Source organism: Oncorhynchus gorbuscha, linkage group LG05 (assembly GCF_021184085.1).
Source record: "Oncorhynchus gorbuscha isolate QuinsamMale2020 ecotype Even-year linkage group LG05, OgorEven_v1.0, whole genome shotgun sequence".
Taxonomy (NCBI): domain Eukaryota; kingdom Metazoa; phylum Chordata; class Actinopteri; order Salmoniformes; family Salmonidae; genus Oncorhynchus; species Oncorhynchus gorbuscha.
The window spans coordinates 39585097-39603465 of NC_060177.1; the positions used below are offsets into that span (position 1 = coordinate 39585097).

The window sequence follows — 18369 nt, forward strand, 5'->3', positions numbered from 1 at the left end:
GAGTACGGGACTGGATGGCAGTGTTGTAAAAAAGAGGTTCTTCAACAAGCCACATCCCTGGTGGCGTGCCGGCCTTACAGGACTTGACAAGAACTCTCCAAGCCTGCATAACAGACTTGTAGTAAAACGCCAAATGGATCTACCTCCTGGTCCTCTCCCCCTGTCTTACCCACCAAGGGTAGAGACAGAGATAACCTCGCCTACTGAAATACCGGATTGGGCAAAGCCACCAGAAGACGACTCAACCAACTACTGAACCTGACTGGTGTCAGGAAGAATCACCCTCTGCCTCAAGTGACACCTCTGAATGGGAACAGCTGATAGACTCATTGCTGATAGAGTAAGGGCACTGTCATAAACAGAGGCCCATATGTGCACTGTAAGAAAAGTAATTCCTCATTGTTGCTAGAGTAATGCACTGTAAGAAAAGTATTTCCTGTTGTAAGATATGTCATCACCCTCTCTGCTCTGACGGAATGGGAGGAGCAGCGGATCGAGTGCAGGGAATCAAAAGGTATATAAAGAGACATTTGCCATTACTTTGGCGCTGACTTCTTGAATTCTGAATTCATCTGGACAACCATTTGACTTCGGGTAATTGTCACCTGACTCAAATTACTTTAAGATTGTAACTTGTTGGATCTGAGAAGGGTCTCTCCGATATACCGTTTAACTATTGAACAGCTGTTCTCTCGCCTGTGGCCTTGGTGCTTGTATAGAGATGCAAATTATATCCAGAGCCAGTCTTTGAAACTGCAACTCTCGGTTGAGCTCAGTACCTCGCCCTAGTTGCATGGCACGGACGCTGCGGTAGTTCAACGGGACTGAGAGTCACTCTAGTCCTTAAGTTGATCTCCTGTTAATACCTACAGTTATCTGAATTGACCCTGTCGCCCGCGGCCTTGGTGCTTGTATACTGATGCAAATTATACCCAGAGCCAGTCTTTGAAACTGCAACTCTCGGTTGAGCTCAGTACCTCGCCCTAGTTGTGTTGCACAGACTCTTCGATATTCCAGTGGGGCAGGGAATCACCAGTGGGTTCTCTCATCCAGTCCAAACTTGAATCTCTCAATTTAGTAAACCGCCGACTTCAAGTCAACCTCTCAGCCAGTAGAGGGGAGTCGCTACTAACTAAATTCTAAAAGAACTTTGACCAATTGAAACTCTGCTCCTGATCTTGTGGGTCTCCTCGTCATCTCTCAAAGGTAATTAAATAACTATTATAAGCATTTAATATAGAGATAAGTGTTATCATTGTACCAGGCATTTTATAGAGCATTAAGGCATTTGCATGTTTTTGATTAACGCTGTGTGTGACCGAGTAACAAATTGTGTATTTTGAAGTGTGTTTGATTGTAAAAGACAAAAAACAGAGTGTTTTCAAAAATAAGCGGTAGTCTTATTTTGTCTCGAGTAAAAGGTTCTCTCAAAGACAGTTAACGGCACGGGAGATAACAACTCTGACACTCCCCGCTTACCGGGACACTGGAAACGGGGATCAATGCTCTATGACAGAATGAGTTAACATTAAAAGACAAGGAGGAAGGTGTGTCCAGTAGTGATTCATTTAATTGTCTTATCGATCTATCTAACTTTTATTTTCCAAGCGACACATAGCCGACGGGCAGAGTAGTGAGACTAAGTTGACTAAAGGTCTTCACACTTCAAACTAGATACATCACAGAGGTGAAACACCCAAACACAGGGAAATCATATAGAGACTGGTAGGACTAGTGCTTAATAACAACTCAGACTCATAAACAGACTCATAAAATGGAGTGAGGCTAGACAAATCACCCCCCTCCAGCTTTAAGAGGTAACGGTGCTTGTCTAAACCCAAACAGCCCACTCTCCTCATCAATGTGTTGGCTGTGTCAACCAAGCTAGAACCGTCACTGTACAACAGTCTCTGGGCTGCTTTGAAGCCGGAAAGCCATGATCCTGGAAGAAATGTCCACCAGGCCTTGCCCAACCTCGTGCAGTGGCACGAGGTTGGGCTGCAGTGGGCTGCAGCTTTAATCCAGTGTTGTCCAGACCAGAATAAATTGACAAGGGTCCTCTGAAGCTCTTGTATCAGGTGGCTGTAAAATCATTAGTCTCCCACAGGGTAGAGGCAGCAAGATTACTAGCTACCAGTACCCTTCCCCTATAAGACAGCTGGGGTAGCACCCATTTCCACCTTGACAGTCTGGCACACACTTTCTCCACTACACCCTCCCAGTTCTTTTTCGGAAATACCTCAGAGCCTAGAAAAAAAGTATTCATCCCATCTCTGCCCCACTGAAGCCACCCTGGTAACCGTGGAGCGGACCCCGTCTGAATAAAACTGTCACATCATCTGCATACGCAGACAGTGCTATCATGGGACCTTTCATTACTCCTGGCACAGAGAAACCAGTAAGCCTCACTCCTAAAAAACAAAGCATTGGTTCAATTGCCAGACAATATAACTGCACAGAAATTGGGCATCCCTGCCTGATGCCGATTTGACAGGGATGGGGCAACTCAAACCACCCCCCACCTTCACCACACATGAGTCCCCAGCATACAGTAAACTCATCCAAGACAACAACACATCCCCAAACCCAAAGGCTTTCATTGTTTTGAACAAGTACTGGTGATCCACACAATCAAAGGTCTTCTCCTGATCCAAAGAAAGGAAACCCACATTTACATCAGACAGTTTACAAATGTCTAAAACCTCTCTTATTAGAAACAAGTTATCAACAATACAGCGGTCAGGTACACAGTAAAACTGGTCCTTGTGGACCAACAGCCCCAGATACTCTTTCAACCTGTTTGAAATACATTTAGATACAATGTTATATTCTGCGCACAGCAATGCAACAGGTCACCAATTTTTTATAAGAGCCAAATCTCCCATTTTTTGCAACAATGAAAGCACCACACATTGACAGGATACAGGAAGAGAACCCTCATGAAAAGATTCACAAACCACTTCATAAAATTCCTCCCAAATAGACCTCCAAAAGTCCTTATAAAACTAAGATGGTAAACCATCAATTCCAGGCGCTCGGCCTGTTGAGAGCTGCATTACTGCTGTGGACAGCTCCTGCAGAGTAATGTTAGAGTCCAAAGCAACTCTCTGCTCAGGGCCCAATTGAGGAAGTCCATTTAACAACGGTTCAGTACACAGAGAATCACAATCCCCCGCCTTATAGAGGGCAGAGTAAAAATCCACGGCATGTTGGCACATTTCACTGTCATCCGTGGTCACCTTCCCATCAGGGAGACGAAGGAAAACCATCTGTTAACGTTGCAATGTCGACTGTCCTAGGTTTAATAGAAAAGCGCTAGGAGCATCCATATCCTTGAGGGTAGCAAAAGGAAACCTAATCAAGGCACCATTCGCTCTTTCATGTAGAAATGACCTCAGTTCATGTCTCTTGTCCTGTAAGTTCATAACTAGTCCAGGGTCATTCTGAGTGAGCAACTTCAATTAAATAGATTTGATATCCTGTTCAAGGGCCCTGATAGTCTCTTTAACTTCAATACGAGACAGGGCAGTATACTGTTGACAAAACAATCGTATTTGGGCCTTCCCAACCTCCCACCATTGTCTCAAGGACTCAAAATTGCCTTTTGTAACCCTCCATTTTTTCCAAAACAACAAAAACCTTTCTCAAATCATGACATCATGTAACAACTTAACATTAAAATACCAGTGGACAGGACAAGTGAATATCAACAGTAACAATATAGTGATCAGAGAAACCCTCAGGAGTAATTTCATTTCCAACCCTACTACAGTATTGCTTAGAGACATAAAACCTGTCTAACCTTGCTGCACTGACACAACCTTCATTAACTTTTAGCCATGTGTACTGCTAACTCTTGCATTCCTTACTCTCCACACATCAGAAAGCTCAACCTCAGTTAATAAACCAGCAGGTGAGGTTCTTCAGCAGTCTGATCAACAGTAACATCCACTGTACAGTTCCACACACCCCTCTTGGTCACACTGTCTTAAGGTTTCCTGTATTTGATCAAATACAGCAATACACTCTGTACCCTGATATTTTTTTTTAACCTTTATTTAACTAGGCAAGTCAGTTAAGAACAAATTCTTATTTTCAATGACGGCCTAGGAACAGTGGGTTAACTGCTTAATGTAGTTTTTCTACAGGAGACAGCTCAGGGGGTTTGAACTTGCAACCTTCCGGTTACTAGTCCAACGCTCTAACCACTAGGCTACCCTGCCGCCCATTAAGAGCATAAACATTTTAAAAAAAACATAAAACCCAAAACATCCGCCTTGACCAATAAAACCCAACCCTTGACAATCTCTGTTGTAGATACCACAGTCACCCCTAAGCCTGAGGAAAACAAGATTGTCATGGTACTGAAATTAGTACCATGACTGAGTATATGCTGCCCCTCCCACCACATACCCCAGTCAACCTCATTAGCCTCATCACTGTGTCTCCTGTAGAAAAACTACATTAAGCCTTTTCTGTTTCATTATTTCTAATACCCAAGCCCTCTTATTCCTGTCCCTTCCCCATTAATATTGAGAGAACATACCATTAGTACCTCCATATGGAAAAGCAGAAGAAACCACAGAGAAACCAAAAAGAAAAAAGACACCCTATGAGGCATGACCATCATCATTGTTACATTTTCTCTTAACCTGACCACATTTCCCACTACCTTTTGCTGCTGTGACAGCTGAAACAAATTTCCTCAAGCAAAAACACTTCTTCTCACTCAACTGGTCTAACCCCACGGTCTTCTGTAACATCACAGCTGACCTCACAAAAAAATCAATATAAAAAAAATCTGCCAATTTGACAGATTTCCCAAAAGTATGATCCACGAACCCATTTACCTCCTCTTGATTTTAAATTGAGTCATCACCAGCTGCTATCTTATCAATAGAGATATCCATATCCTTCTCCCGATCCTCCTCAACGGAGGCCACAGACCCCTGACTCCCTTCTACCAAATCCCTCTCCACTTGCACCCCATCACTTGTACCAGGCATCTCCTCCCCTACCTGGGTATCTAGCCCCACCTGAACCCCCTCCTGTACCCCATTACTCATAGTGGGCATCTCCACTACCTGGAAGATTAGCTCCACATGACCCCCCCCCCCCCCCCTGTACCCCAGCACTCATACTGGGCACCTCCTCATTAGTGTGAGGAAATGGCTCTTCAGATCCATCCTTACCTTCAACAACAATATTTTTCTGCTGCATAACATTTCCCCCCTGGTACCAGTTGCTACTCTGTGCCCTCAACATAGACAACTTGTTCCTCAGCAACAAGTGCTAGTGGCTGCTCTACCGCTGTCGGCCCACCGCTCCCTACATCAGTGGGCCCAGGCGTTACGAGGACCACCTGCGATCTTCCCTCTGTCTTCTCCCTTTTCGGGCAAGCATGTCGCTTATGGTCAACATCACCACACTCAAAACACCGTTGACTACCCGTACTAGCATGAGCCATATACAGTCTGTTGTCACACCTGACTTTAAACGATAACTCCAAAGTCTGCTCCGGTGAGTCCAAAAACATAAACACCTGTCGCCGAAATGACATTTCAAGTTTCAAAGCTGAGTGTTCGCAACCCAACGGGACAATCTTAATTGAACTTGCGAACTTCCCAAACCGCAATAACTCATGCTCCATTAGCTCATTGGGAACGGCGGTACATTCGAAATCATTACCCTTGTTGACAGAGAAGAAAGCGGCGTAACTTGAATAAACATTCCTTTAAACCTGTTAAGTCGACCCTCTACTTTTTCGAACATTCTGTTAAAAATCGTGCAACATTTAAGCGCCCTGCTACTCAGGCCAGGAATATAGTATATGCATATGATTAGTATGTGTGGATAGAAAACACTCAGACGTTTATAAAGGAATTGTTCAAAGTGAATCGAATTAAATGAGGCCGAGGTTGCAGTCCCTACAGCTTCCACATGTTGTCTAGAGTCTTGTCATTTGATTCGCAATTGATTCTTGGTCTAACTGAATCAAGGGAATCGATTCCCTCCGGTCTCCGACCGGATGTTTTGGTCGAGCTCTCTCCAAGACATTTTTTCGAAACAGACACCTATAGAATTGACATCGCCTCCTGATGAATTTTATCACTTATTAACGTGTACTAATACCTAAAGTTGCATTACAAAAGTATTTCGAAGTGTTTTGTGAAAGTTTATCATCGACTTTTTAATTTAAAAAAAATGACGTTACGTTATGAAACGCAATTTTTTCCGTTTATCACACAGTCTTCATAGATCGATATCTAGGCTATATATGGACCAATTTAATCGAAAAAAAGACCCAATAGTGATTATGGGACATCTAGGAGTGCCAACAAAGAAGATGGTCAAAGGTAATGAATGTTTTATATTTTATTTGTGCGGTTTGTGTAGCGACGACTATGCTAATTATTTTGTTTACGTCCCCTGCGGGTCTTTTGGGGTGTTACATGCTATCAGATAATAGCTTCTCATGCTTTCGCCGAAAAGCATTTTAAAAATCTGACTTGTTGCCTGGATTCACAACGAGTGTAGCTTTAATTCAATACCCTGCATGTGTATTTTAATGAACGTTTGAGTTTTAACTAATACTATTAGCATTTAGCGTAGCGCATTTGCATTTCCAGAGCTCTAGATGGGACGCCTGCGTGCCAGGTAGGACCAAGAGGTTAACGAAGTACGCTCAACCATACGATCAACAAGGTGCTCTTATTTAAGAAAAAACACCACCGCTTTATAATAAGCAACATTCTCACGTCCTACCTTCTCTCCTACGGCAACCAGAAACTCCTCCACAGTGACAGTAGCTTCAGCAACACACCTAAAACCGTGCCAAAGTGACAGGGATGGCGTCCCCGTGTGGGTCGTTAAACAATATACTTAATTCTACCACAACAACTACATTTAAAAAATGAGAGCGAGAGAGAGAGAGCGAGCGTGAGAGAGCCTGTTCTCCATATTAGGTTATATCCTATTTTAGTATATTACATTGTCTAATTATATCATATTCCATTGTCCTTGTTGTGGACACAATTAAGCCCATTAGCTTTGGGAGGAAATAGAGAAAGAATATTTTTGGGGTCTTCCGTTGACACTGTCCAGTATATACATGACCTGTCAAAAGTTTTAGAACACCTACTCATTCGTTTAAAAAAAAGTTTTACTATTTTCAACATTGTAGAATAATAGTGAACTTATCAACCCTTTTAAATAACACATATGGAATCATGTATTAACCACAAATAGTGTTAAACAAATCTAAATATATTTTATATTTGAGATTCTTCAAATAGCCACCCTTTTCCTTGATGACAGCTTTGCACACTCTTGGCATTTTCTCAACCAGCTTCATGAGGTAGTCAACTGGAATGCATTTCAATTAACAGGTGTTCCTTCTTAAAAGTTAATTTATGGAATTCCTTTCCTTCTTAAAACCTTTTGTGACTAGGGGGCAGTATTTTCATTTTTGGAAAAATAACGTACCCTAAGTAAACAAGATATTTTGTTAGGACAAGATGCGAGAATATGCATAAAATTGACAGCTTAGGATAGAAAACAAAGTTTCCAAAACTGAAAAAATATTGTCTGTGAGTATAATAGAACTGATATTGCAGGCGAAAGCCTGAGAAAAATCTAATCCGGAAGTGCCTTGTGCTTTGAAAGCTCTGTGTTCCAATGCGTCCCTTTTGAGCAGTGAATGGGCTATCAACCAGATTACTTTTCTCCGTATTCCCCAAGGTGTCTACAGCGTTGTGACGTAGTTTTACGCATATATGTTGAAGAATACCCGTAAGCGGCTACTCTCGCGTAAAACACAGAGGTAGCCATTATTCCAATCGGTCCTACTGAAAAACATCGAATAGATATTTGAAAAACATCTTGAAGATTGATTATAAACAACGTTTGCCATGTTTCTGTCAATATTATGGAGCTAATTTGGAATATTTTTCACCGTTTTCGTGACCGTAATTTCCGGTCGATTTCTCAGCCAAACGTGAAGAACAAACGTAGCTATTTCGCCTACAAAAATAATATTATTGGGAAAAAACGAACATTGGCTATCGAACTGGGAGTCTCGTGAGTGAAAACATCTGAAGCTCATCAAAGGTAAACGATTTAATTTGATTGTTTTTCTAATTTCCGTGACCATGTTACCTGCTGCTAGCTGGACAAAATGCTATGCTAGGCTATTGATAAACTTACACAAATGCTTCTCTAGCTTTGGCTGTAAGGCATATTTTGAAAATCTGAGATGACAGGGTGATTAACAAAAGGCTAAGCTGTGTCTCAATATATTTCACTTGTGATTTTCATGAATAGGAATATTTTCTAGTAATATTTATGTCTGTTGCGTTACTCTAATTAGTGTCAGATGATGACAACGGTCCCGTTCACGGGATGGGGTGTCACTAGAGGTTAATGCATTGGAGCTAATCAGGTCTGCTGTGACAAGGAAGGGGGGGATAGCCCTATTTGGTAAAAGACCAGGTCCATATTATGGCAAGAACAGCTCAAATAAGCAAAGAGAAATGACAATCCATCATTACTTTATGACAGAAAGGTCAGTCAATATGAACAATTTCAAGTTTCTTTGAAAGTTTCTTCAAGTGCAGATGCAAAAACCATCAAGCACTATGATGAAACTGCCTCTCATGAGGACCGCCACAATAATGGAAGACCCAGAGTTACATCTGCTGCAGATGGTAAGTTCATTAGAGTTACCAGCCTCAGAAATTGCAGCCCGAGTAAATGCTTCACAGAGTTGAAGTAATATACAGATCTCAACATCAACTGTTCAGAAGAGAATGTGTTAATCAGGCCTTCATGGTTGAAATGCTGCAAAAAACACTACTAAAGGACACAAATAAGAAGAAGAGACTTGCTTCGGCCAAGAAACATGATCAATGGACATTAGAATGGTGGAAATTGTGTCCTTTGGTCCGATGTCCAAATTTGAGATGTTTTCTTCCAACCGCCGTGTTTTTGTGAGACGCTGTGTAGGTGAACGGATGATCTCTGCATGTGTATTTCCACACCGTATAGCATGGAGGAAGAGGTGTTATGGTGTGGGGGTGCTTTGCTGGTGACACTGTGTGATTTACTTAGAATTCAAGGCACACTTAACCTCTCTAGGGTAGGGGGCAGCATTTGGAATTTTGGATGAAAAGCATGCCCAAATTAAACGGCCTGCTACTCGGGCCCAGAAGATATGATATGCATATAACTGGTAGATGTGGATAGAAAACACTCTAACGTTTCCAAAACTGTTAGAATAGTGTATGTGAGTATAACAGAACTGATTTAGCAGGCAAAAACCTGAGAAAAACCCATTCAGGAAGTAGTTTTTTGGGGTTTTGTAATTTTCTATTCAATGCCATTACCGTAGCCATAGACTTAGGACTTCAATTTGCTGTTCCTATGCCTTGCACTAGATGTCAACAGTCTTTAGACATGGTTTCAGGCTTGTATTCTTATAAATGAAGGAGTAAGACCAGTTTGAACGAGTGGACCCTATGTGACAGAGTTTTTTCAGGCGCATAAGCATTTCTTGTTTACCTTTTATAATGACAATGTTATTGTCCGGTTGAAATATTATAGATCATTTGGGCTAAAAAACTACCTAAGGATTGAATATAAACATCATTTGACATGTTTCTATGAACTTTACGGAGACAATTTGGATTTTTTTGTCTGATTGTTTTGACTGAGTTTGAGCCTGTGGATTACTGAAGAAAACCCGCTAACAAAACAGAGGTTTTTGGATATAAAGAGACTTCATCGAACAAAAGGAACATTTATTGAGTAAATGAATGTCTTCTGATTGCCACCATATGAAGATCATCAAAGGTAAGGGATTAATTTTATCTCTATTTCTGAGTTTTGTAACGCTTCAGCTTGGCTGGTACTGTTTCTAATAATTTGTCAACTGGATGGAGAGCGTGATCACACAGTTGTCCGGTAAAGCTGGTGCTCTCATGAATGCTTCAGTGTTTCTTGCCTTGAAGTGGGCATAAAAGTCAATTATCCTCATTTGGTAGAAATGAGGTAAAACTGATTTAAGTTTGCCTGCATTGAAGTCCCCGGCCACTAGGAGCACCGCTTCTGGATGAGCATTTACTTGTTTGCTTATGGCCTTATACAGCTCGTTGAGTGCGGCCTTAGTTCCAGCATCGGTTTGTGGTGGGAAATAGACGGCTATGAATAATATAGATGAGAACTCTCTTGGCAGATAGTGTGGTCTACAGCTTATCATGAGTTATTCTACCTCAGGCAAGCAATACCTCGAGACTTCTTTAAAATTAGACATCACACACCAGCAGTTATTGACAAATAGACACACACCCCCATCCCTTGTCTTGCCAGACGTAGCTGCTCTGTCCTGTCGATGCACTGAGAGGCCAGCCAGCTCTATATCCATTGCGTTGGAGTAATTTCTGTTCTGATATCCAGAAGCTCTTTTCGGTCATAAGAGATAGTAGCAGCAACATTACGTACAAAATGAGTTACAAACAATGCGAAATAACAAACCAAATAGCACAGTTGGTTATTAGCCTGTAAAAAAGCAGCCATCCTCGCCGGCGCCCTTCTATGTTTTATAATGTTATCTATTGTTTATTGCCCCTCATTATCATTATTTGTATGTTTTTTATCTTGTGAATTGAACTGACATGAAAATCCCAAAAAACACACAAATTGACTAATGTGAAGTGAATCTATTGACTTTTGTGAGAAGATACAAAGTCATTGTATCTGTGTGATGGGGCGGTATACCCACCATGCAGACACAGTTCCTGCAATTCTCTGGCTCCACCCACAGCTCTTTGTCTCTGTAGTCCACACCGTTGGCACTGCACGTCCTGTCACAGCGGCAGCCCTCCAGCTGGGTCAGCCTGGACTCTGCGTAGTTCAGCTGGAGACTCACACACAAGCACACACAAATGCACACACAGATACATACACATCATAGTCCATTTCAATATTGCAGCACCATAGTCCACTTCAACCAGCAAGAAGAGCAAGAGGACAAAAAATGCAAAAACAACTGGCTACACAGAGAAATGGACATTGGTGTGTGTTTAGCCCCCGGTGTTTCAGAATTAAATCCATTAATAATTTCTAGTTGTCCTACCTTTACTCTACACTATACAAAATTCTGGGAGGTTTGGATGACACAATTGCTGGGTTGCAGCCATTATGTCACTTAGTTGGGTTGTTTTCTTTAAAAATATTAAGGTTGAGTTGTTGATGCTGGGTTATTCATTCTGGTTTGCTTACACGTGTATGAGTTCTTTAAGTGCTTTTGCATTTTGTACCATTGTGTTACATTAAGGAAAAATGATTGTTATTAATGTTATATTAAAAGATTATAATGTGCAAAAATATTGAAGGGAAATATTAATTTGCAGTGTACAAACGTAACGTGAACATTTTCTCTCACGGGTGGCAAAAGAATATGTTTCTAAAAGCCACGCCCATAATAGGTCATGCCTCCTGAAAATAACCTATGGAATACCTTAAAAAAAGACACAGCTGCTAGGTGAACTCAGCATGAAAAGTGAATACAAATCCAGCTGATAGCTAAATTAACACATTTTTGGGTAATACAAACAACCAAATATGTTGGGTTATTAACGCAAACCAACTGGCTTGGTTAACATAACCCACTGTGTGCTCTGTTCAATATCTACCCAGGGCCAGCATTTTCTGGAGTGTACCCTCAGCATATAACTTACTAACACACAGTGCTTATGAAAGAATGTGCTCCAATGATTTAGGCTAAGTCCCAAAAATAAGCCCTGGTCAAAGTACTGCACTAAAAAGGGAATATGGTATCATTTGGGACACAAGCACATATTTTGTATTTATTTATTAGGGATGCCCATTAGATGCGGCCAATGCAGCAGCTACTCTTCCTGGTTCCCAAACACATTAAGGCACTTACATTACACATTAAACAAAATATAAAACAGCACATCATATAACATTAATACACCATATACAACAATATTACATTGCACGTGTCTGTAGAGTGCATGTGCTACCGTGTGTGTGCGTATGCGTGCCTGTACCTGTGTGTTTTTTTTTCACAGTCCCTGTTGTTCCGTAAGGTGTATTTTTATCTGTTTTTTTATCTGATTGTTCTACTTGTATCAGTTACCTGATGTGGAATAGAGTACCATGGCTGTATGTAAGTACAGTCCGCATGTATTTTGGGGTATGCATGGGTGTCTGAGCTGTGTGCTAGTAGTTTAAATAGACAGCTCGGTACATTCAGCTTGTCAACACTTCTTACAAAAACAAGTATTGATGATAACAATCTGTCAGGCATATGTGTATAGGTGGCAGGGAAGTCAGGCGCAGGAGAGTCAAACAGAGTGTAAAATGGAGTCTTTTAATAATGTCATAGAAACATGCTCCATAACACCAAACAGGAAAGGAACATAAACAAACTATGGGTACGAAGATCCGTCGCGCACCTATACAACAAAAACACTACACTGACAATAAACCATCTTTGACAAAGACATGAGCGGAAACCGAGGGTTAAATACACAACAGGTAATGAATGGGATTGACAACAGGTGTGTGGGAAGACGAGACAAAACCAATGGAAAATGAAAAATGGATCAATGATGGCTAGAAGACTGGTGACGTCGAACGCCGAGCACCGCCCGAACATGGAGAGGCAACGACTTCGGCAGAAGTCGTGACACAATCTCTCTTCCACTTTGAGCCATGAGAGATTGACATACATATTATTAATGTTAGCTCTCCGTGTACACATGTGGGCTAGCCGTGCTGCCCTGTTCTGAGACGATTGTAATTTTCCTAAGTCCCTGTTAGTGTCACCTGTCCACACAACTGGACAGTAGTCCAGGTGCGGCAAAACTAGGGCCCATAGGACCTGCCATGTTGATAGTGTTCTTAAGAAGGCAGAGCAGTGCTTTATTATGGACAAACTTCTCCCCATCTTAGCTACTGTAGTATCAACATGTTTTGACCATGACAGGATCACTCTAAGCAGTTTAGTCACTTGCTAAATTTCCATATTATTTATTACAAGACTTAGTTGAGGTTTAGGGTTTTAGGGTTTCCCAAATACAATGATATTAGTTTTGTAAATATTTAGGACTAACTAATTCCTTGCCACCCATTCTGAAACTAACTGCAGCTCTTTTTAAAGTGTTCCTTTAGGTTCATCCCTCTCGACCATACAATTTTTACTCCAAGGTCTCTGAACAGTTTTTTTGGTTTAGTTTTTTTTACCCCTTTTTCTCCCCAATTTCGTGGAATCCAAGTGGTGTAGTAGCTACTATCTTGTCTCATCGCTACAACTCCCGTACGGGCTCGGGAGAGACGAAGGTTGAAAGTCATGCGTCCTCCGATACACAACCCAACCAAGCCGCACTGCGCATCCAACCCGGAAGCCAGCCGCACCAATGCGCCGGAGGAAACACCGTGCACCCGACCACCTTGGCTAGCGCACACTGCGCCCAGCCCGCCACAGGAGTCGCTGGTGCGCAATTTTATTTTATTTATTTATTTTATTTTACCTTTATTTAACCAGGCAAGTCAGTTAAGAACAAATTCTTATTTTCAATGACGGTCTAGGAACAGCGGGTTAACTGCCTGTTCAGGGGCAGAACGACAGATTTGTACCTTGTCAGCTCGGGGGTTTGAACTTGCAACCTTCCGGTTACTAGTCCAACGCTCTAACCACTAGGCTTTTCAGTAGGTGTACCAAAAAATTCAAGGGCCATTTTCTAAAAAGTGGGGTTACAAGTTTACCAACTTTCAAAGAAGAATTACTTTCCCATGTGTTCCTCAACTGCAGTGAATGATATTCAATCTGAGTCTCTACTTTTATCCAATGTAAAAAAAACAATTTCAAATGTTGCTACATAAGACTGAATCGAGGTGGTCGGTCACATATTACTACAACCATATTTAACATGAGTTCCTCTCTTAGCTTTACAGGAATGTGGTTCTGAATGTAGATCGCAATACCGCCCCCATTGGCATTTTTGTAGTTTCTGTAAATGTTATCACAATGTATTGCTACCACTTTATCATCAGTGGTATTATCTAAGTGAATTTTAGAGATGGTCAGAATGTGAATGTCATCTGTTACTAGCACGTTTAAAAAAAATGTATTTAACCTTTACTTAACTAGGCAAGTCAGCCAATTATGCATTAGGGGGCGCTATTAAAAGTTTGGCTTGAAAAACGTTCCCGTTTTAAACAAGATATTTTGTCACAAAAACATGCTCGACTATGCATATAATTGACATCTTTGGAAAGAAAACACTCTGACGTTTCCAAAACTGCAAAGATATTGTCTGTGAGTGCCACAGAACTGATGTTACAGGCGAAACCCAGATAAAAATCAAACCAGGAAGTGACGCATTTTTTGAAACCGCCTCATGCTAATGACTCCTTATATGGCTATGAATGAGCTACGAGTGAGCTTACGTTTGCCATGTATTCCCCAAGGTGTCTACAGCATTTTGACGTCTTTTTAGGCATTTCCATTGAAGAATGGCTGTGAGGGACCATATATAGCATGTGGTCACATGGTGGATCCCGCAGAAAATCTTGCGTAAAATACTGAGGTAGCCATTTTTCCAATCGCTTCTTATGAGAAACCAATTTCCTTGACAGATTTATTATTGAATATATATGTTATAAACACCTTGAGGATGGATCCTAAACAACGTTTGCCGTGTTTCTGTCGATATTATGGAGCAAATTTGGAAAAAAAGTTTGGCGTTATAGTTGCAGCATTTTCCGGTCGATTTCTCAGCCAAGCATGATGAAGAAACGGGAGCTATTTCGCCTTCAAAAATAATATTTTTGGAAAAAAGGAACATTTGCTATCTAACTTGGAGTCTCCTGAGTGAAAGCATCCAAAGTTCTTCAAAGGTAAATTATTTAACTTGGTTGCTTTTCTTATTTCTTTAGTGAGAGCTAGCATAGCATTATGCATTATGCCATGATAAACTTACACAAATGCTTGTCTAGCGTTGGCTGTAATGCATATTCTGAAAATCTGAGATGGCAGTGTTATTAACAAAATGTTAAGCTTGTGTTTGAATATATTTATTTCATTTCATTTGCGATTTTCATGAATAGGAAAAGTTTCTAGGGGTATTTATGTCCGCTGCGTTATGCTAATGCATTTGAGACTATGATTACGCTCCCGGATACGGGTTTGCTCGTCGCAAGAGGTTTTAAGACCAGTCTTATTTACAATGATGGCCTACCCCGGCCAAACCTGGACGGTGCTGGGCCAATTGTGTGCCGCCATATGGGACTCCCAATCACGGCTGGATGTGATTCTGCCTGGATTATTACGTTATTGATTTTGTGAACCTTGTTTCTAAGACTACATATGTTAATGTGGGCTATTTATGCCACTTTTTGGGATGATTTACTGTTTTTAATCCTTTACTGGGTAGCTTATCGGAAATATACATGCTAATTTATTTTAAATATGAACTGATAGTGCAGAGTGAGCTGCACACTTCCCACTAGGGCACACCTCCTCAGTGCTAACAGTATAACTTTGGTTCATAGGCACATTATTATTGCATACAATAGCTGTAGGATCAACAGAGGCATTCAGGGCAGTTTTAAGGGGACATAAATTAAAAGGATTCGCCCCATTTTTTCAATTTTAGCATAAAATGACATACCCAAATCAAACTGGGTCTGTCTACTTCCGGGTTGGACCGAGTGGTCGCATCAGCACTTCGCTCCCGCAGGTAGTATAACTTTTTCATTACATTTCATTACATTTCATTATATTTCATTATAGCACAACGGTTTGATTTGTCTAATCTTAGCAATTTCTTGTCAGCTAGCTACATAGCCGTCTTTGTATCAAAGATAATTGCGTAATTATCGTATTTCGCCGTCCTAACGTAGTCTTCACTAGCCAGCTAGCTAACGTCCACTGATTAGCTGCACTGGAGAAACTATTACACTCAACTGAACGACTTGATTAGTGTAGTGTTAGCTAGCTACATAGCTGTCTTTGCTGTCTTCGTATCCAAGATAATTGTGTAGTTTAGGTTTAGAGTGTGTAGTCTTAGAGTGATTATCTTAATTTACCGAGGTTAGCTAGCCAGCTATTTGTCGTCCTTAACGTAGGAGACTCTGCTAGCTAGCCAACAGCTAGCCAACAGCTAGCCAACGTCTACCGCATTGACTCACAACCCGGTCGCATTCACAGGTAGTATCACATTTTCATTTCATTTCATTACAGTACAACGGTTTGATTTGTTTGATCATAGCTAGCTACTTGTGTAGAGTAGAGCGATTTTCTAGGTTAGCTAGCCAGCTATTGTCGTTCTTTTAACGCAACGTAACGTAAACAACACTACTAGCTAGCCAGCTAGCCCCCGAATAGCAGCACTGCAGAAACTACTACACTCAACGGAACGACTTGATTAGTGTAGTGTCAACAACGCACCCACTGCCAGCTAGCCTACTTCAGCAGTACTGTATCATTTTAATCATTTTAGTCAATAAGATTCTTGCTACATAAGCTTAACTTTCTGAACATTCGAGACGTGTAGTCCACTTGTCATTCCAATCTCCTTTGCATTAGCGTAGCCTCTTCTGTAGCCTGTCAACTATGTGTCTGTCTATCCCTGTTCTGTCCTCTCTGCACAGACCATACAAACGCTCCACACCGCGTGGCCGCGGCCACCCTAATCTGGTGGTCCCAGCGCGCACGACCCACGTGGAGTTCCAGGTCTCCGGTAGCCTCTGGAACTGCCGATCTGCGGTCAACAAGGCAGAGTTCATCTCAGCCTATGCCTCCCTCCAGTCCCTCGACTTCTTGGCACTGACGGAAACATGGATCACCACAGACAACACTGCTACTCCTACTGCTCTCTCTTCGTCCGCCCACGTGTTCTCGCACACCCCGAGAGCTTCTGGTCAGCGGGGTGGTGGCACCGGGATCCTCATCTCTCCCAAGTGGTCATTCTCTCTTTCTCCCCTTACCCATCTGTCTATCGCCTCCCTTGAATTCCATCCTGTCACAGTTACCAGCCCTTTCAAGCTTAACATCCTTATCATTTATCGCCCTCCAGGTTCCCTCGGAGAGTTCATCAATGAGCTTGATGCCTTGATAAGCTCCTTTCCTGAGGACGGCTCACCTCTCACAGTTCTGGGCGACTTTAACCTCCCCACGTCTACCTTTGACTCATTCCTCTCTGCCTCCTTCTTTCCACTCCTCTCCTCTTTTGACCTCACCTTCTCACCTTCCCCCCTACTCACAAGGCAGGCAATACGCTCGACCTCATCTTTACTAGATGCTGTTCTTCCACTAACCTCATTGCAACTCCCCTCCAAGTCTCCGACCACTACCTTGTATCCTTTTCCCTCTCGCTCTCATCCAACACCTCCCACACTGCCCCTACTCGGATGGTATCGCGCCGTCCCAACCTTCGCTCTCTCTCCCCCGCTACTCTCTCCTCTTCCATCCTATCATCTCTTCCCTCTGCTCAAACCTCCAACCTATCTCCTGATTCTGCCTCCTCAACCCTCCTCTCCTCCCTCTCTGCATCCTTTGACTCTCTATGTCCCCTATCCTCCAGGCCGGCTCGGTCCTCCCCTCCCGCTCCGTGGCTCGATGACTCATTGCGAACTCACAGAACAGGGCTCCGGGCAGCCGAGCGGAAATGGAGGAAAACTCGCCTCCCTGCGGACCTGGCATCCTTTCACTCCCTCCTCTCTACATTTTCCTCCTCTGTCTCTGCTGCTAAAGCCACTTTCTACCACGCTAAATTCCAAGCATCTGCCTCTAACCCTAGGAAGCTCTTTGCCACCTTCTCCTCCCTCCTGAATCCTCCTCCCCCTCCCCCCCCTCCTCCCTCTCTGCAGATGACTTCGTCAACCATTTTGAAAAGAAGGTCGACGACATCCGATCCTCATTTGCTAAGTCAAATGACACCGCTGGTTCTGCTCACACTGCCCTACCCTGTGCTCTGACCTCTTTCTCCCCTCTCTCTCCAGATGAAATCTCGCGTCTTGTGACGGCCGGCCGCCCAACAACCTGCCCGCTTGACCCTATCCCCTCCTCTCTTCTCCAGACCATTTCCGGAGACCTTCTCCCTTACCTCACCTCGCTCATCAACTCATCCCTGACCGCTGGCTACGTCCCTTCCGTCTTCAAGAGAGCGAGAGTTGCACCCCTTCTGAAAAAACCTACACTCGATCCCTCCGATGTCAACAATTACAGACCAGTATCCCTTCTTTCTTTTCTCTCCAAAACTCTTGAACGTGCCGTCCTTGGCCAGCTCTCCCGCTATCTCTCTCTGAATGACCTTCTTGATCCAAATCAGTCAGGTTTCA

At 42.5% G+C, this 18369-nt stretch overlaps 1 protein-coding gene across 2 annotated transcripts in view; it reads right to left on the bottom strand.

Annotated features, from left to right (window-relative positions):
- Positions 1-18369, bottom strand: part of LOC124035930 (protein kinase C-binding protein NELL1-like) — a 467070-nt gene that overhangs the window by 240124 nt on the left and 208577 nt on the right. For both annotated transcript variants that reach the window (XM_046349864.1, XM_046349863.1), the window contains exon 8: positions 10778-10912. In XM_046349864.1, coding sequence (XP_046205820.1) covers positions 10778-10912 — 135 coding nt within the window. The remainder of the gene's footprint in view (positions 1-10777; positions 10913-18369) is intronic.